This window comes from Falco punctatus (genome assembly GCF_963210335.1).
Source record: "Falco punctatus genome assembly, chromosome: 7".
In the NCBI taxonomy this organism is placed as follows: Eukaryota; Metazoa; Chordata; class Aves; order Falconiformes; family Falconidae; genus Falco; species Falco punctatus.
In genome coordinates, this window is record NC_137587.1 from 1,877,148 (window position 1) to 1,902,902 (window position 25,755).

General features: G+C 47.4%; 2 protein-coding genes across 4 annotated transcripts; one reads left to right on the forward strand and one right to left on the reverse strand.

Annotated features, from left to right (window-relative positions):
- Window positions 1-151: 151 nt before the first annotated feature.
- Window positions 152-10,640, reverse strand: VPS18 (VPS18 core subunit of CORVET and HOPS complexes). 2 transcript variants are annotated; one of them, XM_080395911.1, is made up of 6 exons: window positions 10,366-10,449; window positions 9,441-9,633; window positions 5,137-5,278; window positions 4,856-4,947; window positions 2,258-4,128; window positions 152-1,524 (listed from the first exon to the last, which is right to left on the reverse strand). In XM_080395911.1, exons 2-6 carry the CDS (start codon window positions 9,445-9,447, stop codon window positions 796-798), a joined length of 2,841 nt encoding a protein of 946 aa, XP_080252037.1. In that variant the 5' UTR covers window positions 9,448-9,633; window positions 10,366-10,449; the 3' UTR covers window positions 152-795. The 2 variants fall into 2 exon arrangements, with proteins under 2 accessions (XP_080252037.1, XP_080252036.1); XM_080395910.1 differs by lacking the exon at window positions 9,441-9,633 and having other exon boundaries at window positions 10,366-10,640.
- RHOV (ras homolog family member V) lies at window positions 10,553-25,174 on the forward strand. Of its 2 annotated transcripts, XM_080395956.1 has the most exons (4): window positions 10,553-10,646; window positions 12,590-18,703; window positions 21,966-22,024; window positions 22,342-25,174. In XM_080395956.1, the coding sequence occupies exons 2-4, from the start codon at window positions 18,508-18,510 to the stop codon at window positions 22,780-22,782; spliced, it is 696 nt and encodes a 231-aa protein (XP_080252082.1). In that variant the 5' UTR covers window positions 10,553-10,646; window positions 12,590-18,507; the 3' UTR covers window positions 22,783-25,174. The 2 variants fall into 2 exon arrangements, with proteins under 2 accessions (XP_080252082.1, XP_080252081.1); XM_080395955.1 differs by lacking the exon at window positions 10,553-10,646 and having other exon boundaries at window positions 12,268-18,703.
- The last annotated feature ends 581 nt before the right edge of the window (window positions 25,175-25,755 follow it).

Here is a 25,755-nt window from a genome sequence, read left to right on the forward strand (position 1 = left end):
TATACAAAGCCACTCATAGTAGAAATAGGATGGAGAGAGGGAGGAAGAGGCGAACAGGCTAGGAAGTATTGCTAGAAACAGTACCTAGAGAAAATTCAAATGTACGGTCTTGTCCACAAAGCTCATGGGAGAGAGAATTATACACCTTGAATTGCAGACAAATGACTGAAGTGTATTATGAGACACTCCTGCTTGAGATTTTGTACACATTCTTATATTACATTGTGTATAAACATGTATTTGTGTAACACGATGTTTACAAAATATATATGCAAGAGCATTTGTCCTTCCACAGTCTTTCCATGTATGTGGTTATAGACTCTCAGCATAAAGGAAACAGGCAATTCTAGCTCTGAAAGTGATGAACGAAGACTACACTAAGTAACGTTCTTCACTACCTTTCCCTTTAAGCTTGTCTTCACCAAAACAAATACCACACAACAGGAAAGACAAATCACAAGGCTGTTCCCAATTCCTTCTGGACAACAAGGCACTCCATTAGCTTCACACTGAGAACCTCAGAAGAACCGCACGCAGCAAACATCTGCTAAATATATTCCAGTAGGTTAGCTCTTAACTATTATTGTTCAAGTTCTTAGACAGCCATAGCTATACCTCCCCATTTTTCAAGACTAGTTCACTGTAATCCCGATAACAAGACCCCATTACTCTTTCCTTAGAGTTCCACAGAAGTCACTGTATTCTTGCTTCCGGGCATTAGATTGCCACTACAGAAGCTTTACAAGTTGTGAACAAAAAAATGCTCTGGTGCATTGACAGCTGCAGATTGGAAACCTACAGCCAGCTTTGCATCTCCTCTTCATACTTTTGGGGATCAATAAAAGGCTTATCAATGGACCGGATCATCAGCTCACCACAGTACACACACTCGGCTGCCACAATATCATCAATGTCAGCTTTGATCTGTTCCCGGCTCTGCTGCCCCTTCCCCAAGCTAATGGTATCTGCATCCTTGGGACGATGGTGGCTCTTGGAAGGCTGACTGGTAGCTGCCAACTTCTTCTGAAGATCTTCAAGTTTTGCCTGCTTATAGGCAGGAAGGTTTGGGAAAACGGCCTGGAGGAGACAGTCATAGTGAAACATGTGACCACACAGGAAAAGGTAAAAAGGGCGGTTTAGAAGTGGAAAGTCACAAGCAGCACATTTTTCCTGAGGCTCCACAGAGCCATACTTATTTCTCATTTCCTGGATGTCCTCTCTGATTCTTTTGGCACTCTGTGTGGCTTCCTCCATCTCCCTTTTCAATTCCTCAATGTGCTTGTTGTAGTCCTCTAGGGAGTTACAGATTGCCTCCTTGAAATGGTCAATAGTGACAAAGTCTGGGAAGAACGGCAGGACATCTTCAATCTTCAGCAGGGCACAGCTGGAAAGGCAGGCCATTGCCTTCTTGACATCCTTCTCTTCCTGAACAACGTGGCGAGCGATCTTCAACCAGAGCTTCTTCCGGAGTTCCTCATCATCCTCAGGGAGATCTGCACAGGACTTTGCAAGATCAACATCCACCTAGAAGTTGGACAGATAAGGAAACAGAAGTAAGTGTCTTTCTTCGTTTATCCGCCATTCAACTTCAAAGCTTGCTGTCCATTATAAGAGGTATTAATAGAAAACTTCTATTGCTATCTTATTGCCTAGGGCTGCACTACTGGCCTATTCCTTGTTTACATGTCTAACACCCCTCCACCAGTATATCCCTGAAGATCTGCTTGCTGTCCAGCAGAGAACACAAAGCCCAACACTACAATAAAGGCAAAGCCATGTTACAGTATCTTTGCTGGCCACACATTTCAGCAAAGACACAAAAATGCCAACAGAAAAAAATCCAACATCTCCCTGAAGGTCATACAAAGCTGACAAAGGCATTCTTCTGTGATAATTATCACAGCTAGGAATAGGAAGTAATTAGAATCCTGAACAATAGCTACAGAAGTCTTGCACAAATGCAGATACGTTAAAGGTATTTTATGTTATAGACTAAGCTTAAGACAGACAGTACTCCCCCTCATACTTCCCATGCTCCTAACCTCAATTACGGCTTGTCAGGGCCAGCTGTCTACTTAGAACAACTGTGAAAGCACAGGAGTACGTTAATAGAGACGGGTTTTTCTTCCTAGACTTAGCTGCACAGCTCCTACACAGATGAGTCTGTCCAGTTCCTCTCAGTGCTCAGCTGTTTAAGATAACTTGAACAAGCTACATTCCTATATATCATAGCATGCATGCACAGACACATACACACCTGTAAGGCAAGATCTACAGCCTCCTCGTATAATTCCATCACTTTGTAAATGTGGACACACGCGTGGTGGTGCCCATGCTCTGCGCACAGGCGCAACGCATACTTCAGGTCATAGTGGATCCTATTCGGGTTGGTTCCTGCTTGCTCCAGGTATGACAACAGCGAGTCCGGCCGACACAAAGCATAAAGAGACAACAAGTAGTTGTGAATGGCTTGCTGGGTTTCCTCCAACTGATAGACACAGAACTCCATGTATCTAATGGCTTCATTGATCTGCTGGGTGCTGGCACTCTGGCTATAGTTAACAAGGGCTGGAATGAGGTTCCGGGCATCCAGTCTAGAGCCCATAGAAATCCAAGCATCAACTACCTTCTTGGGAATATGCTGGATGAGGACTGGAGAGAACTTGTAGAACAGCTTCTCGTCTCTGTGCCTGGACAGCACATTTAGGGCCTCATCATACTCGTCATGCTGGCAGTGGTGAGCTACTACACGCTCATAGTCCTGCATGATGACTGCAAAGTAGACCATGTGCTCGGTGTCCCCATGGCTAGCCAACAGCTCATAAATAGATGCTCGGTTATTAAATAGACAGTCCTTGTTTTTAGGACTGCTCAGGAAAGTGCGAAACTTCTCCCGAGTATCCAAATAGAGATTTCGCTGTGAGGGATCTCCTTCCAATATACCTAGCCAGTTCAGGTACAGCTCTGTTAACCACGTGGTCAGCAGAGTGGTCTGTGTCTTCTCAGATGGCTTTAGGTTACTTAGCTTCTTAATCAGAAACTCCATCAGGGCCTCTTCTTGCTTGGCTTCAATGAACTTGAGGGCAATCTCCTCAAAGTAGTTCTGCGTCAGTGCGTAACATTTGGCACTGTCTATATACCTCTTGTTCTGGAAGCAGTGCTCTGCCTCTTTTGCCAGCACGATATCTAGGCACTCCGGACGGTCTTTGCAATACTCTTTGGCTAAATCAAACTTGTTCATATTCATATACATCTTCCATACGTCTCTAGATTCCCGCTGGACATGGTAGCGGAACACTACTTTCTCAGTGTGGATCCATATCTGCTGGACTGTGGGATCTTTGATCATGCGCGTCAACAAACCAAACTTCTCTAGGAACAGATCTTGAAAAACAACCTGCCCGTTCAGAGTGCATACAGCTTTCACCCGATCGGGTAGCAGCAACAGGAAGTGGAACTGGGTAAGTACAATGGATATTGGCTTGTTCACAGTTATGTCAATATCAGAAGGATAAACCCAGACCCGTTCATCACTCAAAATTGAATCAGGACGGCTATAATCCAATGTACCATATAAAACACCATTTCCCATCATCCAGGCAAAGGAGCGTGGGTTGGAGCGCAGTTTTGGGGTGTAAAAGGCTATCTCACTGAAACCTAAGTTGGCTGGGAATTCCCGGAAGCTGGGCAAATGGTCAGCATGCATAGCAAATATGGAGCTGAAGCCTTGCTGTTCTGTCCCTTCAGGCACTTTGCCAACAAACTGGAAGAGTCTCTTTCGAGTGGTGGCTATAATAAAAAATTTCCCTTCTATCCCTCTTTCAATCTCCAAGCAGCAGACTGGGGCAGGTCCTGACTCCTCCTCCAGAGTGTAGACCTGTCGGAAGTACTGGTCAGGATTAGTGCTGAAGAGGCTTCCCTCGCTGACAGAGATTTCAGCCTCATAGATCTGCCCCTGGGCTGTCCCCACCAGGATAGGCCCAGTGTTGGTCTCCGAACCAAGAAATTTATTCCAGCCCACACTTTCAATCAAGTGACCTTTCCAGCGGGAGAGCGCTCGTACTTTCTGAACACTTCTGTTCAGGTAAAGGCATTCACTGGTGTTCAGGGCAATCAGGAGATGAGAGCCTGCCAACAGGAGAGGGGTATGGGAAGGAGAAGGAGAGAACAAATTATGACTGTGCCTACACAAGCCAAATTCCTGAGGCTTTTAATTCTCACGTTTGATAAGCTCCAATATCAACATACTTAATGCAAGACTTTCCCGAGCATTCATAGGAATGCAGGGGATCTCCATGCTGGATCAGAACAGTAGTCCATATGTTGCAAATTTAGATTACTAGTCTCGGATGCTTCAGTGCAAAGGTATTCTTCCATTTCAATAAGCAGTCTAAGGACAAACAGTTCCCAGAGTTCTCTCCTGTCCTTCGCAGTTGGTGACAGATATAAGCATCTCTTTCCAAACTCTTGTTTTGTTTTTTTAAAATTAATCAAGGCTACAGTGAGCTGCAGATGTTTTACAGTCCTTTTTAAAAAGTCTTTTATAAACACATACAGCACAGGGTGACTGCAAAGATTTCCTTTTGTTGGTTTTAGCAGCCTTGCTCAGAACAGCCTAATTACTTGTGTTCATTTTAGAGAGTTCAAAAGCAACAACATACACACAACAAGCCAGTGTTTTTCGGCAAATCAGTAGGCAGGGCCCCTGGGCAATGGAGTCCTGCCCACAGAAGAACCACCTGTTCTCCTTGTTTACAGAACAGAAACAGAACCCCTTCACTACTGCTAGTTAGGCACATTCAATTGCATCTGCTGCCAACCACCGTCTATAAATATACATAGTCTGTTGCCTCACCTGTGTGGTCCAAAAACATCTTGTAGACTTTGGCTTCATCTTTGCGTCCCAGCTCTACCTGATTAGGTTCATCAGGCTTCCCAAGATCAATCCTGCAAAGAAAAACCATGAAAGCGTGCTTCCAAGAAAAGTTCACGTAGGCGTAATTGCTTACTGTTTTCCGTATTGGGTCCATGGCCTCTTATCTGGTTTGTAATAAGTTCTCTAACAATTTAAGGGGGGGGGGGGGGCGGGGAAGCAGAGGAAAACAAGGAGTAACTTCATGTCTGGCGCAGCATTACCTGAGAAGGGTGTCTTTGCCAAGGCTCATGCAGAGCTGGTTAGAGGAGACCACTAAGCTGTTAATTTTCTCTGGAGGAGCAAAATCAATCCTTTGCTTGTTAAATATCGGCGTTTCCTTCTCCAGTCGTGCATTTACATATCCTGGAGAGAGAACACGAACACTTAAAACCAAAACAAGACCAACTCCGACAACAACCACCCCACACTACATCAAAATCTAACCTAAAAGACTAGAGGGATCATCACGTGCTCCGAGTTTTATTGAAAAAGGGGTGCACTCCATGGAGCACGAACACAGACAGCAGCACTCACGTAGGTGTGTATAACAGGAAAGAAAAGTCATAATACGCTTTACCATCTTGTCACAGAACCGCAAACATCACAAGCATTAATTCATTGATTTGAAAGCATACAGAATTCCAGGGGAAGCCACAAAACTGTCACATAAACAGCTGAAAATAAATAGCAGAAGCACAAAATAATTTGTTTTCCCTGGGTGACAGTTTATTTGTTCAAGACAGGAAAGACTGGCTGGTATTACACAAGACACAAAGAAGGCTCTAGCGAGACACTCCCCATACAAGCTACCCAAGAGACCACTGTGATGTTAATTGAAACACATTTCTCTCTTATTCCGTGTTGGAATTGAATGAGCTACCATACTTAACATCCATCACTCACAAGCTAAAGCTACTTTGAAAGCCATGTTGGGATTTTTGTAACCACATAGCAGACTTCATCAGAGAGAGAGGCTTGCTGGATTATTTGCTCCGGGAACACAGCTGGAGGTCACAATGCTGCTTTTACCATAACGCTGTTTTACCAACCATAACACTATCCTAATTGCAACTTTCCAGTTGTTGCTGGAAGGCATGAAAACTACTTATTAGAGCCAACACAATAACCAAGACCTGGTGATTGCTGAAGCAATGCTCCAATCTTGACATAAATTGCTTCCTGAGCCAAAATCCATTCAGACTGGTTTACTGTTTCGTGGCAAATCCCAAGAGAAAACCAGACTAACCTCATCATCAGATCTCCTCAAAAAACCTAACTGGGCATTGGTTAGGATTCAGGCAAGTTAAGGTTAGAGTTAAGGGTTGAAGTATGACAAGACACGGCCACCTTATGGGACACACGTTGCATTTTAAGCCCAACCAAGCAAACCTGACAAATCATAAACTGAAAATGGGACCGTGTACAATCACAATTAGTTACATGGGCTAACTTGCTAAGTCAGCTAGTCAGTTTAGTCACAACCAGCTTGGGAAATATGGCATACATAGGAAGGCATGTTGAGGGATTACTTATGAAAGATATCTAGGTGGGAAAGGCAGAGAATGGAGAAGTAAGGTCTGACTTGAGGAAAGCGACATACTCCTAGAGAAATATGTTAACAAATAAATAAAACTTAGAAATCTATTGCTTTAAAAACCTCTCACGATCTTCAGTGCAGATGGGCAAAGAACAAGATGGAGTTCAAACTCATTCCTTTGGGTACAACAAAGGCAAAAGCCCTGCCACAGGCAAGCAGTCAACAAACAACTTTTAAGACAGGTGAACCTCTGACATCATGTGGCAGCACAGAGAAACAGCACGGGAGATTTAGTTTTCACTGAAGATGGGTAGACCTCTGCACCCAAAACCACAGGACTTGCAGAGACCATGCCATTCTGTTCTTAAATGAGGCCAGCACTCTTTATGATCTTCCTACAAGGAAACAGCTACAGAAGAGCTCAGACAAGCCAATGAAGTGCAAAATAAGAAGGCATTCATATCAAGCCAAAACCAAGTGATGATACTCATTAGCAAAATCATGGAACATATGTGCATCCACAAACAGATCTTATCACAAAGTTTCATCCATATCCCTCCCATGAGACAAGTTTTCCCAGTGACGGAGTTTCCCATACGCAAATAGTCTTACATAACTCTCTGACAAAGAAAACAGCAGAGAACCTCAGTCTGACCATACTACCCCAAGCTAGAAAACAAGACAGATTGACCCATTGCCAAGTTAATCCATCTGCTTTGCTCCATGTGCATGTGAGGGATTTCTAAAGCAAGCAGATCCATGCAGCAATTAGCCTGGACAGGAAGGTTAAAACCAAAAAGAGCTATAGCAAGTTAAGGCCATTCATGGCAAAAGTAGCTAACTAGGAATATGTAATCTTAAAGAAAACAGAAACCTGGGATTGTATCTCAGAGGAAACAGACTGCTTCCATCCTAAACAGCATGGGCCTGACATTCTCTAGACCGGGCCTGACAGCACCACTTTGAATCACGTTCAATACCTATAATGTCCCCCAAACGATCCTGAAAAACTCTAATTTCAGCCCTGCTGCTGCTGAAAAAGCCAGTGCAGTAGTGGAATGCAGCCTGCTAACACTAGGAATCCTTTAATTGCCTATTCCACCAATGCCTCCTCCTTGCCTCTGCCTCACCACTAGACCAGCCGCAGGATTTTTAAAGGATTCTTATTTTAGAGGAAAGATGCACATGCAGGAACAGACAAAGCAACCACAATCTGAGTAGGCAGCATTTTGCTCAGCACATATGTTTTTTTCCTCACACATTGATCCACATTTAAAACATTACCCACTTAAGCAAAACAGATGCTCTTCATTTCAGATTAGGGAGCTGCAACGCCACAGTTTAAATTTGCTGGTATGAACTGCAGACTGAAGCATGCAGAAAAAGCTCCCAAACTGTAGATTCACACGATGTCGCAGCTAACCCACAAATACATATTTTTATATATAAAAAGGAAGGATTACTCTAATGGGGAAAACCCACATACCAATGGATCACCAAGTCACATTCATTCAGGCAATATAGAATTTTTTTCAGATTGCCACCAGCCAAAACAAGGCTGACTGAGATAGCAAGAGAACCCAGACACAGGAAGGAAAGGGAACACCTAGCACCTATAGACAGCTAGGTACTTAGAGTCAGGGGTGAGGGGTTTTGTGTTTCGGGGTTTTTTTTTAAATCAGTCACAGCTCAAGCCAGTGGATTGGATTCCAGCATTCTGAACTCTTTAGGACTGTATCCATTACAATTATAAAAACTGTAGAATCATCACCACTAACATGAGGATTTTAATTAGCATCCATAACAGGAGAAGGATGAACTTCTTTAACTTACAGTTCTCTAGACAAGGAGAAGTCTCTTTTCCTTTCAAACAGTCCCCTCCATCTTGACTCCAACTTCCCTCTTTTGTTCAGGGAGATTCTACTGCAGCACTTCCCACCCTGACTTCTGGGCAAATCTGCATTTTTCCCTAGAGCTTTTAATCTGTTTAAAGACCTAAGCTCACCAACACCAGTCAAGTCCAGTGGGCCAAGGTAGGTCTTCTCATGCTGGAACTGCAGTACTTTAAGTTTACAATGCAGCAGTGCTTCAGGTTGGCAACAGAGTCACTGCATGGTTACCTACAACTCTGAGAAACAGTACCTGCAGTTCAACAAGCATAGGCAACAACTAACTGAAACAGAGGAAGTTTTAACATCTTCCAAATTTTCCAACCTAACCTTAAGGACTGTTCAGGACGTTAACTATTTACCTGCATCTTTTTCCAACATCACGTTGCTTCAACCTCAGATTGCTCACAACTCCTACCAGCCCAAGTTTTGTTCAAAATTACCAGCCTGGTCTGATTTAAGAATAATTAAAATCCCGATTAGGCTGTGCTTTTGCAATTAAGCAGTTTCCCAAACTCCCTTTGCCAATATCAATTGTCAGCAAGCTGGCAGATTTCTCAACCATCAGACAGCCATGACTGGAGACAGTGTTGCAGCACTCAAGAAGAAAAGCTGAGTCCTTGAAAATTTATTTTCAGTAACACTGTTCATCCCAACACTGTTTTGCACAATACCTATTCAGGACACTTAACTCTCTATCTAAGATTACACAACAAAGTAACTATACACGTTAAAACAAACACGGGAAACATACCTACTCCAGTACCTAAACTCAGGATATTCTGTCTGTGTATTTATACTCAATAATGTACACTGTATGACAGAATTCATCAATTCTTACCACATAAAAATCTGTTTCCCCAAAGGTTGACAGTGTGCAATACTGTATCAGGAAAAATCTGAAAGAATGTATCCATACATTTCCAAACTTTCAACTCAAAAACACCAGATCTGCATAGCAGCTGGTATTACCATGACAATACCATAATACTTAAATAAACTACATTGCCCTGCCACACTCAATAAAATGTTGTGAGGTGACATCTAATAGGGAACAGTTATTGAACCTACTAAACCTTCAATTTATCATGGAATATACCTGCCATTTGTTTGCTTTCTCTCACATGAAAGAAACAACTGTCTGGCCATCACACCACTTCTTTGATGGTACACCTCCTTGAACAGAACAGCGTACTAAGGTTTCCCAGACCTTGACAGGCAGGTTTAATAGTGGTACAGACTGGCTTCTTGGTAACCTCCTTCAGCAGTAACCTTGCCATCATGTAGTCAGCCTAAAGGAACCACCGTAAAAAATAAAGTCTGTGGTAAACAGCCCCCGTGTAGGAAACTAAGCCCAAGCAGGCAGAGCTGTGCATACAGCCGTAACAGCTGGGCTCCTCAGAGAGGAGGGGGGGAGGAAGGGAAGCAAGCTGATGAGATGATCTCAGACAGCTACGATAGCTCTGAACTGAGTAGTGCTGGGGTGTTGTTACAGTTTGTGACTACGAAGGCACGCCACTTCACATACACACCTCTCCACCACGCACCACTTCACTGCAGAGGGGCTACGGCCTTACACAGCCCTCCCACAGAGAACCAGCGCCTTAGCTTTGCTACGGCGGCCTGCGCCACCCCCGAGCTCCACCGGGAATCAAGCGTCCCCCGCGTGAGAACAATTCCCACAGCAAACGATGAAAAAACAAACGGCAGCTGCTGGGCGATACACCCTCTCCGGGAAGCACCCGCCCCGGCCAGACGTGCCCTGCGCCCTCCGCTCCGCCCCAGCTAAGGAGCCACCGCTGTGCAGCCTGCCCTCCGCAGGGGGACCCCAGCGGGGCCGGGCCCGGGCCCGCCGAGGGGCTGCGGGCGGCAGCGGGGCCGGGCCAGGCCCCGCCGAGGGGCTGCGGCCCACACACCAGGCCCGGCCCGCGCTGAGGGGAACGCGGCGCGCCGGGGCCTGGCCGTGAGCACAGCGCTAGCGCCGCCCCGGGGGCCGGCCGGGGCCGGGGCCGCCGCGCACCTACCGGAGTGCGGGATGCCGACGCTGCCGCGGCTGGGCTGCACGGCGGCGGAGCGGTACAGCGAGTCCTCGTACTCGTCCAGGATGGAGGCCATGGCCGCCCGCGCCTGCCGCAGCGCGCGGCTGGCCTGCGTCACGTGACGCACGGCGGCGCACGGCATCTGTGCGCGCCCCCCCCCCCGCCGGCCGCGCGCTCCTCCCGCCTCAAGATGGCGGCGCCTCGCCGGGCTGCCACAGGCCTCTAGGCGCAGCCCCGATCACCGTGTCCGTAATAATGCCTCGGAGGTGGGTAACCGGCCCGTGGCCTTGCTTCCAGGTCTCGGGGTGCTGCAGGCACAGCAAGGCTTGCAGGCTCCGCGCGTCCCGGTGGTGCCCGCTGCCATCCTGTGGTGTGCAGCCGTGGGGTGATAGATCACCTGGTGAGCGCACCAGCCGCGATCCGTTAGTCGCGACAGTGCTGAAACACTGTATTTTCTAGTGATTCCGATTGCAGCCAGGCATTGGCTGTTCTGAAGCACACCTATAAGAACTCCTGTGCTGAGTGGTAAAATCTTGGCTTTATTGCTAAAATGTTGGTTGTGGCACAGCATGTGGCGATCCAGCGTAAGCCTGTCCTTGAACTGTGCTAGATTTCCTCTGCAACTTTATCCAGCTTTCCAAACCATGTGTGTTGAACTCGGCTTCTTTATCACTAAATTGTACTTAAAAACCTGGCGTTTTCTTCTGTTCTGATATGCCAGCAGTTAGTACAGCTTTACGCTCTAGCTTAAACTAGCAGAATTTGTAACAATGGCGTTAACAAAAAGAATTTCTTATACAACACTTTTGGGTTTCATCACATATAAAATGAATACAGGTGTACCTGTGTATAGTCTTATGTATACCATATACTATATGTATACCATATGCTGTACATTAGATGTAAACTTCACAACAGTCTCTGGAAGGAACAGAGAAATGTTGTCCCACAGGGTACAGGACAGTTTGCAACACAGAGGGATCCATGACAAGATAGAGGAGGTCTTCCCACGGTTAGCTTGCACCTTGTGGCAGTGGGGCCCCACCAGTAGCTGTGGCATGTGGCTGGCACTGCACAAAGTTGCATCTCCTTTTCATCTGCCCTTTTACTGGACACCTCACGGCCATAAACTAGAGCTCTGGTCTGCATCGCTTGGCCTCAGGCCTTCTCCCCAGCGCTGAGGCTGATACTGATATGCTGGCCCCGCACTAGCTGGGCTCCTGGAGGCTGCCATGGTGTGCCTCTGCGGGGTCACCTCTGCCTGCTTTGCTGAATGCATAACTGGCTCTTCCTGACTCAGCAACCTGCCTGCAAGCACTAGCAGGAGCTGAGACCCAGCTTCTGCTGTTTACCCTCTTTATGTGGCAGCTCTGAGCCAAAACAACATAACCACATTCCTTTGCTCTCCAATCATCCTGATCATCATAAACAGCAACTGTTTTCTTTCAGCTTCTCCAGAGGTACACAGAAATTACATTAGGTTTAGGGTAATGAGGTAGGAAGGGACTTCTTGGACTATCAGATCCATTCTCCCACTCTTGCAGACACCACATCATATAGTCCTTTCTCTATTCCTATCAAGCACTATCTAAAAGCGTAGGTATTTTTTCCTTTAACTGCTCCGGCTTATACCTGTTCCAAATGCTGATTATTCTCATGACTTCAAGCTCTGATTTCCAGTCTAGCGTAAAATGTGGCTAGTCTGAATCCTTTTGTTCTTGTTCAAACACCGTCCTTTAGCGTAGAGGACGTTTTAGAGCATTGATTTCCTTTGCAAGAATCATCACAAATCATAGCCTTCATGCTAGGCTTGAAGGATTTACCTAGCCAGGTAGTTCTTGCCTTTCTCCTTAAAAAGAGGAGGCAGTTAGTTTCTTGGAGCATCCCTGTAGCTCTTCTCTGCATTGGTTGCAGGTTCAGCTCATGTTTAGGTAACAGGGGTGAGCATAGTTTGACCCCTCGTTTCAGATTAGGTCTCCTTCTGTTGCCTTCAACAATGATCCTTATACTTCTCTGTTTAGTCACATTTTTAGTAGTAGAAGACTGAAAGATGGTGTTTTAAGGGGGAAATAAACTATCTTGAAATACATCTGGAAATCAGGCTAAATTGATATTTGTGCACAAATTTCTCAGTGTCCAGCTCTAATGGCTGTTTCCATTCAAACCCTAGATCAGGACATATCTTCATGATCTTTTTTTTCTTGGTCAGGTCCAGAAATGGAAGAGATTTTCCCTCTCATTCTGGCAGACATTATTGCCAATTAGGGCTGATACCTCGTGAGAAACCTGCGTCTGATTTTAGTGTTGTTAAATTGGAAGCCAGATCCTCACTTTATTTGGAAACACAACATCATCCTAAAGCTAATGCAGGCCCACAGGCCTGCTCCATCCACCTGCACTATCATCTGCTGTGATTTATTTAATGTAAAGTCATGCAATAATTATATCCCAGTGCTGCATTCACAGATTTAATATCCTGAAAAGAAGGGGAGAGCAAGGGTTGCAGGCAAAATATTTGTTAGGTCTTTGATTCACCAGGAATGTGTGAAGAATCAGAAGATTACATTTGTGTATAGTAGTGGTATAAGTCTGTAAGAGGGACTTGTGGGAAAGAATTGAGTGATTTTTGGTGATACGTTTGGATTGGAAACCTAAATTCTGCTCTTGTTTTTGTCTGGCTGTGGTCACACACAGTAATTTTGGCTTAAACAATTAATATTTTCTCCAAGGTATGAACACAGTAATCAACATCTAGATGCTGTATGACATGCTAATCCCTTCAGCTGCCTTGAGGAACAGATTCTGGATAATGGCAGAGACAAACATACACTGTGTCCAGATTAAGCCTGTCTAAATGTGGGCTTCTACAACACTGTCTCTGTCATTTCTGGCTGCCCCTGCCCAGCCCACACATTGTGCCAGTATTAGTGCGTGTATGACTGCAAAGTGAGCCAGTTCATTGCCTCGCAGCAGATGACTGTGTCATCCACGACCTAAGTACAAGTGTTGGTGCAGGAAGATGGGGCTGTGGGAAGAGGAAAGGGCAGAACAAAGGCAGCTCAGATTTGAATGGCTTGAACTGCCCCTGAGATAACCTAGTGACCCAATTATAATTTGAATTAAATGCTGGACTTCCTCACAGTTTTCCACTACAGACATGGTACTGATCATCACTCCACTCTATGTAGAATATTCCTTCACTGTGATCAACATAAAAATTACACTGTGTGCATAAAACCCATAGGCAAATAGGTGTATTTCCCCAAATGCAACAGGCTCCATGAAATGCCCAACAAAGATGCCCAACCTTTTCCCCATCACCAGTACCCTGTGACTAATCCCTCAGTTTTGATCCTCAAGGAAGATCTATAAATGATAAGCCTGAGAACTGAAACCGGTACCTCGACGGAGATAGTGGTGTCACAGCATTTTATGGTTTTCCTAGCAATCCCTCTTCCGCCCAGCCCCTTGCTGTTCGGTGTTAACTGCCTGTCTTTCCCCGTTTCACGTGGGGATATGAACCTTATCACCTTCCTCTTGCTAATTCCCTCACCCATTCCAGTAAAGTGTTAACTCCTCTCTTCCCATGAAGTGTCTAATTGATTGACATCTAATTGATAATTAAGTTAATCTCAGAGTATTCTCTCCCAACCTGTCCTTACTCTGAAGTTTGCTGTTTCTTTTTCAGATTTAAAGAAAGGGCTTTGAGTGCCATAAACCTTGCCCACTTTTTTACATTTATCAGGTGATTTATTAAAAGATCTAAACTCTCCAGCAGATGGCAACATACTTCTAAATTATTTATGGAACATCCAAGAGACAGGAGTTCCTGTAGAAGTCAGATAGATGAATTTGTCTTTGAGAAAGGGGCTGAGAATATAGGTGTGTACCTTTCTCTGCAACGTTTAAGAAAACATTTTTTAAGCTAGTGGCACCATCATTTCATTTAAACTCATTATTCTGTAATCTTAAAATATAGTATAAAATTGTGGCTTTTTACCTCTGTGTTTAACTTGAGTGGCAGTGAACAGATGAACTAGAACATCTCTGTGCATCCCCCATGGCATTGCTTTTATTTCCAAGGAGCAATAAAGTAGTTCGGAGACCAGGACAGCAGGAGCATAGTTTCTCTCCTTTTTTTGTTTACCTGAAAGGCATTTCAAAATCACACATCTCCAGTACACACCAGGAATACCCATTAGCTGCTACAGAATCATGAAGTATTTTTATTGCTGTGGACTCTGAAACTACAGAGCTCGTATCAATCAGGAGCTGTATATGGGAAAGCAGATACTAGGATCTTTCTTCCTTTAATTTCAGCTGTAGTAATTTTTCTGTGAATAGCCGAAGCCTCATTTTCCACTGACTTGTGCGTTGTGGCTATTTCTGCCTCTGCAAGGTGGATAGAAAATGATACCAAGAAGCATTTGACATCATTTCCTGCAGGTTGCCGCGACTAGACGAGGCACACCACAAGGGAAAACCAGACTCCAGCTCTTGTCTTCACCCTTTTGTCTCACTTCTTTTAAGTGGTAATTATGCTTGATTTTTCCCAGGGAGGATGCACACTCAGGTGCATGACAAAAGGCCAGGTGACTCAGCACTGGTTGTCTCATGCCTGTGATTATTCAGGCTGGGCAGCGGCTGTATCTCAATTTCTTTAGCGTATCACTTGGCATCACGGGATCCAGTTTGCTCTGGCACCTGCACTCCAGTTTAGCCCCTCTCTCAAATCTAGACCCCCACTCAGCTGCCCCGGTGTGTGGTGGCAATGTTGCCTGTTCTCAGCATCCCCCCATTTCTCATTGCTTCGTGTTTCTCACAGGTAGCACTGTGAGAGGACTGAGAAATGCAATCTGAGGGCATCATTTGCAAAGGGAGTCTACTGGCATAGGCAGCCCACTTGTACAAACGCAGGTAAAGCTGAAGGCCAGGTTTGCTCACCACCATGTTAGGACTGGCCTATAATTTTTTCTCTCCCCCTTGGTAAGAAGGGAGCCCTGCTACTTTTAAAACTGAGGATTGCCAACTCCCACAACACAGTGCTTTTTCTGAGGACACGTGAGTAGTTCGGTAGGCTTTGCAAAAGACAGTGTAAGTGGCTTCCACTCTGCAACCTTCATGCAGATTGGTCCGTGGCCACACATAATTGTGACAATACAAATTAGATCAGCCAGAGAGGCAGAACGTGATGTTGTCAGAGGTGCAACATTGCTCAGGAGCCAGTGAAAGTCAGGACCACTGGCTGCAAAAAATCCCAGCATTGCAGTTTCCCAATATTGTAACACTGCACTTCAGAGGGAAAGTTAAATGGAATAGTTTGAGCTGATCCATAGCTTTGACCCCACCACAAGGGACAAGCTCTAGTTTCCTCCTCATCCAAATTGGCTTAGTTACTGTTTTTAACTTGGTCCATAGGTGGACTTCTTCTGCCACAGCTCAGTGAGAAAGGTGGCTATAATTAATAGAAAAGAGCAGAAAAGGAAGTGTTTTCCTCCAAATAACTGTGCTTTTTTAATAATAGGACTTTGTACAGATGGATAAAGTTTGTTCGATGGTGACAGTCACACACTGCCTAAATATATAAATCAATTTCCACTGTAGATCACTGTGTACTCTAATGGAGCAGCTTTTCTCTTTAATTTAAGAAGCTACATATGGTAGTGCAGCCCAGCTGAATAAGGCTGAATGCTAACAGTACCTGAAATCTATATTTGGTCTGCCTGAAAAGAGTTTGATCTTCTGCACTTAACTCCCGATGGATGGGAATTCACATCATGAGGAATACCATCATAATTGGTACTAATTATAATTCCCGGGAGAGATGCCAAACATAGCATTGCAGCCTGTATTTCCCACTTGGGCAGAGAGCTGATTTTGGCAGAGGAGCACAGCAGGGAGGCAGCGAGCATTGGGGCTCTCTGTGGCTGTGGGTTCTGCAGCTCTAGGAATGGGACAGACTTTCACTGCCAAAAACAAAACTACAAAAATCTTGCAAATCCAAAATGTCTGACTCCTTGCTGTGTTGTGAAACTCTTCTGTAAGCTGTCAGGAGCAAGGCAAAACCTGAGAAAGGAACCCGTGGGAGCTGTCCTGTTTGTTTGCTTAATCGCTTAGTTTATATGGAGATTAAAAATCACTTAAGCTCATCCACAAGTTAAGTGTATGTCAACCAATGGCTGTCAGAAACTGCAAGGAAAAAAGAACATAGTCACAGAAGGAAGAGGTTTTAGGAAAGGAGTGAGAGAAAAAGGGATTAAATCCTTGGAGTGGGGCAACAGTGTTGTCTTCAGGGACATCCATTCCTAAGTAAAGAGCATGTAGGAAGCAAGGGCTGCCAGCTTCATCTCTTGCCCTGCTACTGGTGACACTTGCTAACAGTGAATAATTTGGTGAATAATCCCTCATTTACATTCATTTCTTCCGATTAAATGGAAATGTCATAGTTCACAGAATGTCAGCCTGTGCCTGAAATGCACTGCAAAACCTCTGCACGATCCTCGCTTGCTGTGCTGCCTGCCCCGGCTGCGGTGCAGCGTGCCCTTGCCAGTCCCATCAGAGGCATAGCCACACCTCGCGCATCGTAGAGTATCGCCTGCCCCGGCGCTTTCTGCCTCTTCTGCAGCAGTTCAGCTGTCACCTGGCTTCGAACTACCACTGGGGAGCGTGGCACTGGAAAAAGCCAGTCTATGCAAACCAGTCACTTGAGTTAGCATCCACTTGCTGTAGCAAGACTATCTGGCACACGTTTTAGCAGCAGCCTAGTTTATAATATCATCCCTTTTTCTATAGGTGTAGAAATTCAAGGTTGCGCTAGTAAAAACACAGATGAGGCTCATGAAAGCAAAGTGCTAGAAAAAACTGCAGAGAAAAAGCCTTCTTGCTGTTTCCAGGAAACCTGTGGGCTGTCTCCAAAGGGTGGGCATGCTTTGTCCAGCCAAGACTCTTGAACCTGAGGGGTTGCAGTACTTGTGACCTTCTGTCAATCATGGGGAAAAGCATTTCAGACTGTGCCTGATGTAAAGATGTCTTCTCAAGTTTAGCATGAACATAGGTGTAACACCTGGGTAGCTTCTCAGTGCAGATGCAAAGTGCAGTGAGACACAAGCTCAGGAGCTGTGAATCAGTGGCTCCTTGCAGCACGAACCTGCCTGGTGCAGACAGGTCTCCCTTGCTGACAGCACAATGGAGGACATCGTGTAGCAGAGCTGTGGCTCTCATTGACAGCCAGACTTTGGCTCCTCCATTAGGAAGAAGCTTCATTTTCAAAGCTGATGTTGCAAGACTAGGTATTGTGTGCGTTAATACTTTCCCTCCGGTGTTCTCGGTCCCTTGGTGGTGCTACGCTGGGGTGCAATGGTTGCGGCGATAGCGTGGCCACATCTCTCCTTTTAAGTGGTGTGCTCCCACTCTTCTGTTTGTTTAGTTGTACTTCTTCAGACACTGAGCTCCTCAGGGCAGGGATGAAGGCATCTCCCAGCTGCCAGGGACACGCACGCCAGTGTGTGTGAGCGACCAGAGGTGAACATGGAAAAAGGCAGTAGTAGACTGGGAGCTGCTGCACTTCTCCGTGCAGCTGGGAAAATACGCTTTGCGGGTTTTGCCAGCATGTAGCAACAGCTTGGCTGGCTCGGAGGAGCTCCGGGGTGGCAGCCGGAGAGTTAACAGACGGGATGCCTTGCTGTCATTTGTTCTCTGGTGTCCCCCACGCCGCCGACCAGCGCTGCCGGTGGGATTCCAGCCGGGCCAGGGAGCACGGATGCTCCAGGTGGGGCGGCTGGTCGAGGGAAATACGTGATTCAGCGCGGCTCCGCTTGAAAAGCGAAGCGGGGGGGACAGGGGGCCGGGCCGGAGGGCACCCCCGCACCCCGGCGGGGCACCCCCGCACCCCGGCAGCCGGCGCTGCTGCCCGCGGGCGGGGGGAGGAGGCGCCGGGGCCGGGGCGGGCCGGGGCGGGCCGGGGCGGGCCTAGGGAAATGCGGCCGGTTTTGGGCTCGGGGCGGCAGGTGCAGCGATGCGGAGCGGGGCAGCAGAGCCCGGCCACGCACGGCAGCGCGCAGCCCCCCCCGCAGCAGCCCGGCGGGCGAGCATGGCCGGGCGCTGCCCGCGCTGAGCCCCCCCGGCGCCATGCCCCCCCAGGAGCTGCTGGACTACGCGCCCGCCCTGCGGAGACACAGCCCCCCGCGGGGCAGCGGCCCGGAGCTGGGCATCAAGTGCGTGCTGGTGGGCGACGGCGCCGTGGGCAAGACCAGCCTGGTGGTCAGCTACACCACCAACGGGTACCCCGACGAGTACCAGCCCACCGCCCTCGACACCTTCTCCGGTAGGCACCCGCCGCGCCCGGCCGGGGGAGGGGCAGGGCTCCCCCGCGGCGCGGTGATCCCCCCGGGGGCGGGCGGGGGTCCCGGCGGGGAGGGGGCTTTGCGGAGCGGGGGAGCGCGCCCCGGGGGCACCAAGCCCGGGCAGCTCGGGCGGGTTTAGCTGGTGGCACCTTCGCGGTGGGACGCCGAGGTGGTTCGCGGGTTCTGTCAAACCGGGCACCCTCCCGCTCCTGCGGTGTTACTGCCACTGGATAAGGGGGCTTCGGTTTTTTGCCGCTGTGGTGGGCTTGAGCCTCAGAAATATCACAGCATTGCACGGGGGGCTTTCTCGCTTCAACTGACAGTCAGCAAAAACAGCCTTGTTCCCCGTGTGTCCACTGAAGTCAGCGTTGAACAGGGGCTGCCAAAAAGTGGGCGAACTGTGTGAGTCTGGCTGGAGTTGCCTTCCCTGTCAGCTGATGAACTTTCTGTAGTTTCCACTTTTGTAAATGCTATCTTTGTTCTTCTCCACTCCTTTTCCTTTGGGCTCCAATTTCTAATATAAACCCCAGGAAATCGCAAAGCTCTGAAAGATTTCTGCTTTGATACGAAGAAACACAACAGTATGTGACAGCATAGATCTGTAGATCAGAGGTGGGCTCGAGTCAGACCAGGAACAAGCAGCCTGATGTGTCATAGTCTCGAGGATTCTAGGAGGGAGCAGGATTCTAGGAGGGAGCGTTTTGTTCCTCTGAATGTCCCCTCAGATGCTTGCTCTTACACTGGGAATTGTTGATCTGCCTTGACCCTCTCCAATCTCCTCCACTGTCACTTGAAGGAAGTGAGCTGGGAACGTGTTACTGTTCAGGGTCCAGCAGCCCTTGGGAACAGACTAAGGAGTCCTCCAAGGGAAAAGTTACTGCTCTCTGCTCCTTTTACGTTGATGTGTATGGTTTGGGCTAAGAGAGGCTTGAAATTACCATAGTTATTAGCCTCCACACTTTTTGAAAGAGCGAATCCATAATAAAATGATCCGGAAAGGTGGAGGTGGTATGAGTTCAGGCTCCCCGATAAGCAGCAAGTTAGCTGCACACAGACTTAGCCCTGCTCTGAATGTCCGAGTACCAAGCTTGACTTCCAGAGGTGCACAGGATTTGCAACTGATAGAAATCAAAAACATTAAAAATGGGTCTTCTGAAGTTCACTGTCTCCTTATTGGGAGAATAGAGAAGTTTCCCTTTACAAAGCTGACTCTTAACCTGGATAGACTTGAAGAAAGTCCTTCCCTGGATTCAGGAATTACGGTTCAAGATCCACTTCAGAAATTTCAACCCAATTCCCTCCCCTCTTGGGGAATACCTGCAATTGCAACTGCCAGCAGAAATGAGCAATTTAACCTTAATCCTGGTCACGGGACTGTAATGGCAGGAACAAGATAGGAGAAAGTCTTGTGTTATCAGGGGGGCTGGCTCCTGGACTGTGACCCAGCCACATCTGTTGGGGTGCTACCTCCTGCTGGGTGTCACTGCCAGGTAGGGCAGCCAGAGTGAGATGTGTACCCAGTGACCTTTCTCCACCAGGCTATCCTGTTCTGCCGGCCACTTCGCTGTTGTACCAAACCCAGCCTCGGCCGAGGGTGTGACCTTGCGAGGGCGGTTATTTGGAGGGCTGTCGCTGAGCTGCTGGTGTGGCTCAGGCTAGCAGCAGATAGGGCAAAACTCTGTTGCAAGCACTGGGGCAGCAGCTGATATATGTGGTGCCTTCCTTCTGAAGATGTTAAGACATTTCAGAGATGCTAATTCCTTCTCTCAATGCACTTGTGAGACAGAAGAAACCAGATACTAGAAAGGCAAATGCCCAGTGCCTTGAAGATCAAGTCAGGATCTAGCAGGTTCTTTGATCAGGAACAGGTTTCTCTTCCTCCTCTGGGGCAGAGATATGGTAACAACCCAATGGGTTCCCAGTCACAAGGAAGCAATGACTTTCAGCTACGCCACAAGGAGTGGCACTGTGGTGGACGCGCCCACCCCTTCATTTTTCCATCAGCATCAGGTGCCCACCAAACTTCAGTTCATCTTTTATCTGTGTCTCCGTTGTTCTGCCCAGACTGCTTTCAGGGAGGAGTGCTCTCCTCCAAGAGCTGGTGTGAAACTCACCTAGTCGGTTGTTTCTGATGCTTTTCTCACCTGGCTAATTACTTCAAGAATCACAAAAGATTGATCCTGCTTCTGTTTTGGTGTGGGATTATTTTGGTTTGCTTTTTGTGCTTTTGTTGGTTGGTTGGTTCAGTTTTTTCTTAACAAAAAGACCAATAAAGCTTCCTCCCTGGGCACAGCAAGGGAGTTTAGCTAGCTGGTGTCAAGTGCCAGCCATTGTCACCCTAGCCAGGTTGTCTGTCTCTGTTCACCAGAGCACAGCCCCATCCACCTTGCCAGGACTTCCAAGGGATTTCCAGCTCCCCCATCCCCCTTCTCCTTTTCCTCCACTCCTGGCCAGTCTCTGTGGTGTCTGTGCACTTAACCATCTAACAGTTTCATTCCAGGTTTCCATCAGAGGTCTTGCCAGCCCTCAGTCTGAGTCAGCTGATACCACATGAAGGCTGGCTGTGATTAGGGAGTGAAATGGGAGCAATCTTACATGTGTAACTCAGCAGTTTTCCAGTGTGCGGATAGTCTCTGAAGGGGATTTCACTCATCGCTCTTTCCTTAATAACATCTTCATTTCAAAGCTGGGTTTAGGTCTTCATTGCATTTCCTTAGCTGGGACACTCACAAAAACACTTCTTTTTTTTTTTTTTTTTTTTTTTTGAAAGCCAAATTTCTGGCCTGGGTGGGGAAAATCTCCAATAGCTTGTTGAATGGAGACTGATTTGAACTTCCACCCTTGGCCCAGAAGCTAGGAGTAAGTTGCTGAAGTTCTGTTTGTCTTTATCCTTGTCTGCTTTCTTGGGTTGTGGAAGAGCAAGAACTCTTTGGCTAACGGCTTCTCTTCCCTAGAGAAGCAGTTGTCCCGTAACATGGAACTGTTCTTTCAAAATACTGGAGAAGAGCCCGTAACACCTGAGGGCTAACCAAATCAGAAAGCCTACTGCAGGTCTCTTAATGTTCCCAGTACAAGCTTCAGCTGTTTTAGTGAGGTTTGGGAGGATTCTCAGCAAGGAGGACAGGCTTGAGTGACTTCAGCAAGCTGTTCAGTGGGATACAAACCGGAGCGCTCTGGGGAAAAGCCTGTAGGAGTGTATGTGTGTATGCTGGACAACTCATCCTTGTTCTCTTTCTGCTACAGTGCAGGTCCTGGTGGATGGAGCCCCTGTCCGGATCCAGCTGTGGGACACTGCTGGACAGGTAAGCTCCAGAGCAGCTGTCAGCTCTGGTCCTGTGGGACAGGGTTTTGAGGAAGGCAGTATTTATATGGGAAGGAAGGGAATGCACTAGTCCAGCATCAGTCATTCACTGGTATGGCAGTCACAGACAGGTAAATGACAGACTCTCAGCTCTGAAACTTCCATCTGAACCGTGGCATGGCCACAAAGTCAGCACGATGCCCTGCTTCTGAGGGTGTTGCTGTCCTAGTTAATGTGTGGAAAAATCCACTGCAGAATCATGCTGTTAGGAGATCAGACCAGTGAAGACCTTTTTTCCCCCCCCTCCATTTTCTGCAGGAGGACTTTGACTGTTTGCGCTCGCTTTGTTACCCCGACACAGACGTCTTCCTTGTCTGCTTCAGCGTGGTAAACCCAAGCTCCTTCCAAAACATTACTGAGAAATGGATCCCTGAGATACGAACTCACAACCCCCGGGCGCCAGTGCTGCTAGTGGGGACACAGGCAGACTTGCGGGACGATGTCAATGTCCTCATCAGCCTGGATCGCTACCACGTGAAGCCTGTGGCCCGGCCTCAGGCAGAAGGTCTAGCTGACAAAATCCGGGCAGAAGCCTACCTGGAATGCTCAGCACTCACCCAGAAGAACCTCAAAGAAGTTTTCGACATGGCCATTGTCAGCGGTGTTGAGCACAAAGCACGGCAGGAAAAGAAGATGACCGCCAAAGGCATCAAAACTCTCTCCAAGTGCCGCTGGAAGAAGTTCTTTTGCTTTGTCTGAAGCTGCTTTGAGGGGAGGGGGAAAAAAGAAACACCCGATGCCAGCATTGGCTCTGCACCTTCTCGGAGTGACTGCTCCTATGGCCCCAGCAAGGAGGGTATGATAAGCTGCTGGGCTTGGAAACCTGGCTGTTACTGGGTATCAGATGCCTAGGAGTCATGAACTGGATTTCCATTGTGCCAGGATGTGGAATGGTCCAGGCAGCCCTAAGTACCTGCCAAACATGTCTGTAGTGTCCCAGGCTAATGGGAGCCTTTAATACATCAAGACTCAGTACGCTGGAGTAGGCAGGTTCCTTACATTGTTCAAAATGACCAGTTTTCTGTCTGAAGCGAACATGCTTTCAGAGTTCTGACACAGCATAATAGACATGAGGGACTTTCAAAGTCTACCTGTGTTTTGGCTGATGTACAGGCTTGGCAGAAAGTAGGGCAGGGGCAGTTACAGGAGACTGCAACGTAGTCAGACGTGGGCTGTGGAGTTTGGAATGTGAGACTTGGGCTCCCCCTCTGATTCTGCTTGCCAAAATAGGTAGAAGTCACTTGTCTGTGAAAAAGCAGCACTCTTTCTTAAAAGCCCTGTATGGTGAGTACCCTGGAGAAGGTTTTTCCTAAATAAAGACCATTAGCAGGCTGAAGAGAAAGTGCACAGGGAGCTACAGTGATCCTTTAAGCAAAACATTCTCTAAGAGGACTCTGTAGGCCAGTGGGTGCCAGTGCTGTAGTCCTGTAGTTACGGACTTGGGGACCTATTTTGAAAGGCCTTTTGGGGTGGGGGTGTTTTGAGAGAAAGAACAGGTGAGGAACAGTGATGAGTGGCTCTGTCTTAGCAGGGATGAAACTGTGTCAGCAAAGGGTTTATAACACTACCAAGGGGTGAAATGTCAATGGAGAGCCATGCATGTAATGAAAGAAGAGAGAAGGAAGAGAAGGAAGGGAATAAAAAGTCAAAAAAGAGAGATGAAAGGGAGAAGAAGGAAAGAATAGTGAACATTGTTAAAAGAAAGTTGTGATTCTACTTGGCTGAGATGCTAATGTTCAGGGAATCTTATAGAAACTTGAAAAATTTGCTAGTGATCTCAATTTCAAAGCAATATTGTCCATACATTAAGTTCTGAATCAAAAGAAGAGAGGTGTAACGAGTGAGAAAGAGAGAGAGAAAGTTCCTCTTGGTCAGTAAAACTCCTGTTTCAGATCTGCACAGGAGAACAGAGTTTACAGTGTACTATTTCTCCTGAGTCTGCAGAACAGGAATGGAGGGCGCAGGGCTTCTTTCTGTTGTGTTTCCCTTTCTTAAAAGTCAATGCTTGATCTGCTGAAATCAAAAGCGAAGGAAATCCATGAAGCTCCTGCCAGAGAAAAACATTCACTGTTTGCTCTGTTCTCCCCTCACCTGTTTCTCAGGGGACTAATTTCCTGGTGAGTCTATTCACATTTTATTACAGAACTTGCATCGATTTCTAAAACTTCTTTCACAGTGACATTTCGTTCATGGTTTGTGTAGCAGAGCACATGACAGGTCCTGTCAGGCAACGCTTTCGATACTCAAGGGGGTTCTCTGCATCAGGCCATGGCCCGTCGTTTGGGGGATGCTCCTGAGTAATGTGACAGATGGTGACATAGCTGTGGATTGCTTGCTCTGCACCAAAAGCAAGCCTACCTGAGCTACTGGGCCTGTAAAAACTCAAACGCGAGTAATGCGGTATGGCTCTGGATCCAAACAGGTGCCTGCCGACATCTCTCACCACCATCTCTTTGTGGCGCGGCTCACGTAGCCCCCAAGGACGCTGCCTTCCCCGGCGGTATCGTAGCGTGAAAAGGGTGGGCAGGTCTTGCTAAGGGATGTGGCCCACAGCCTGGGAGCTGCTCGTAGGGTAGGGCTTAGAGACCTGGAAAGGATGGCGTGGCAAAACGAGCTGAGCAAAGGATCCCCCAACTGCAGCGCGTCCGGGTCCAGTGAGGAGTCCTAAGAGATGGAGAGTACAGAGGCGGTAGCTGGAGGTGACATGTCCTCCATGGCTCTAGGCAGGACACCGCTTCCCCACCAAAGCTCTCACTCAGCAACGCATCCCTGCACGCATTTCCTACCTGTACGGGCACCTTTGCTGTATCATTAGTTCAGTTTCTGTTGGGTCTTCACGCATTTCTATAGCCTGTGAGACCGAGGGCTGCGGTGTGACCTGCTGAGGAGCACGCCGGACCCCTACGGAGCAAATCCACGGGCAGAAAGAGCACCAAGCTCCCTCCTGCTGAGGGGAGAGCAAGGGTTGCCCTGCAGTAGCTTGGTATGAAACAGGGATTATTTCATTCTGGAAAAGAAACTGTACTGAGAGCTGCTTTCTTCCTCTGTGATTGTGTCTAGTATTTGTTCAAATAAAAATTTTTTTATGTCTGCAATTTGTGTGTGTAGTTTTGTCAGTGCAAAATAAACTGGGTTTTAAGGTAAGAGGAGGAATTACTCCCTTTTACTGACAATAACATAAAAGAGAAATTGCCCCACTTCTCCTTCCATGTCCTAACCCCGACTGGCAACAGTAAAGATCCTCTTACAGCTGAAACCTTGCAAGACCTTCTGTTGCCTCAGTTAATTTTCTGCTCCCTGAGTGGCTGCTCAGGGAGATGGAGTGGTAAACATCCAAGGTTTCTGTGCCTCTCCCCAGAAGCCACCATCCAGGGACCAGGCAGGAGGCCCTCCCAGCACTCATGGAGACAAGCCCATGTAGGGCTTGTATTTGGAGCCTTAATGACAGCGTGCTGGTCTGTCATTAGGCTGGGGGGTAATTTAGTGACCAGCTTTTTTTAACTTGCCTTGGTAGTTGAACACTGCTTAAGTACTGAAAATTTTGTCCATGCCACATAGGAGAGAGAGGCTGTATCCAAGATAGCTCACAGGGCTCACCCTTTTGGCCTTATCAGCATCCCAGGGAGGTCTGGGCCCTGCCCCCGGGGCCCCACAGCTGCTCCAGAGGCAGAG

What these genes read in the sequence shown, in the direction of transcription:
- VPS18 (XM_080395910.1), bottom strand. Translation starts at nt 10,522, where the DNA reads ATGCCGTGCGCCGCCGTGCGTCACGTGACGCAGGCCAGCCGCGCGCTG. An exon ending in GGCAAAGACACCCTTCTCAG is followed by an intron (nt 4,948 to 5,136) that starts GTAATGCTGCGC and finishes TTTTCTTTGCAG; the next exon opens with GATTGATCTTGGGAAGCCTG. An exon ending in CTGTAGATCTTGCCTTACAG is followed by an intron (nt 1,525 to 2,257) that starts GTGTGTATGTGT and finishes TCCAACTTCTAG; the next exon opens with GTGGATGTTGATCTTGCAAA.
- RHOV (XM_080395956.1), top strand. Translation starts at nt 18,508, where the DNA reads ATGCCCCCCCAGGAGCTGCTGGACTACGCGCCCGCCCTGCGGAGACAC. An exon ending in CGCCCTCGACACCTTCTCCG is followed by an intron (nt 18,704 to 21,965) that starts GTAGGCACCCGC and finishes TTTCTGCTACAG; the next exon opens with TGCAGGTCCTGGTGGATGGA. An exon ending in TGTGGGACACTGCTGGACAG is followed by an intron (nt 22,025 to 22,341) that starts GTAAGCTCCAGA and finishes CATTTTCTGCAG; the next exon opens with GAGGACTTTGACTGTTTGCG.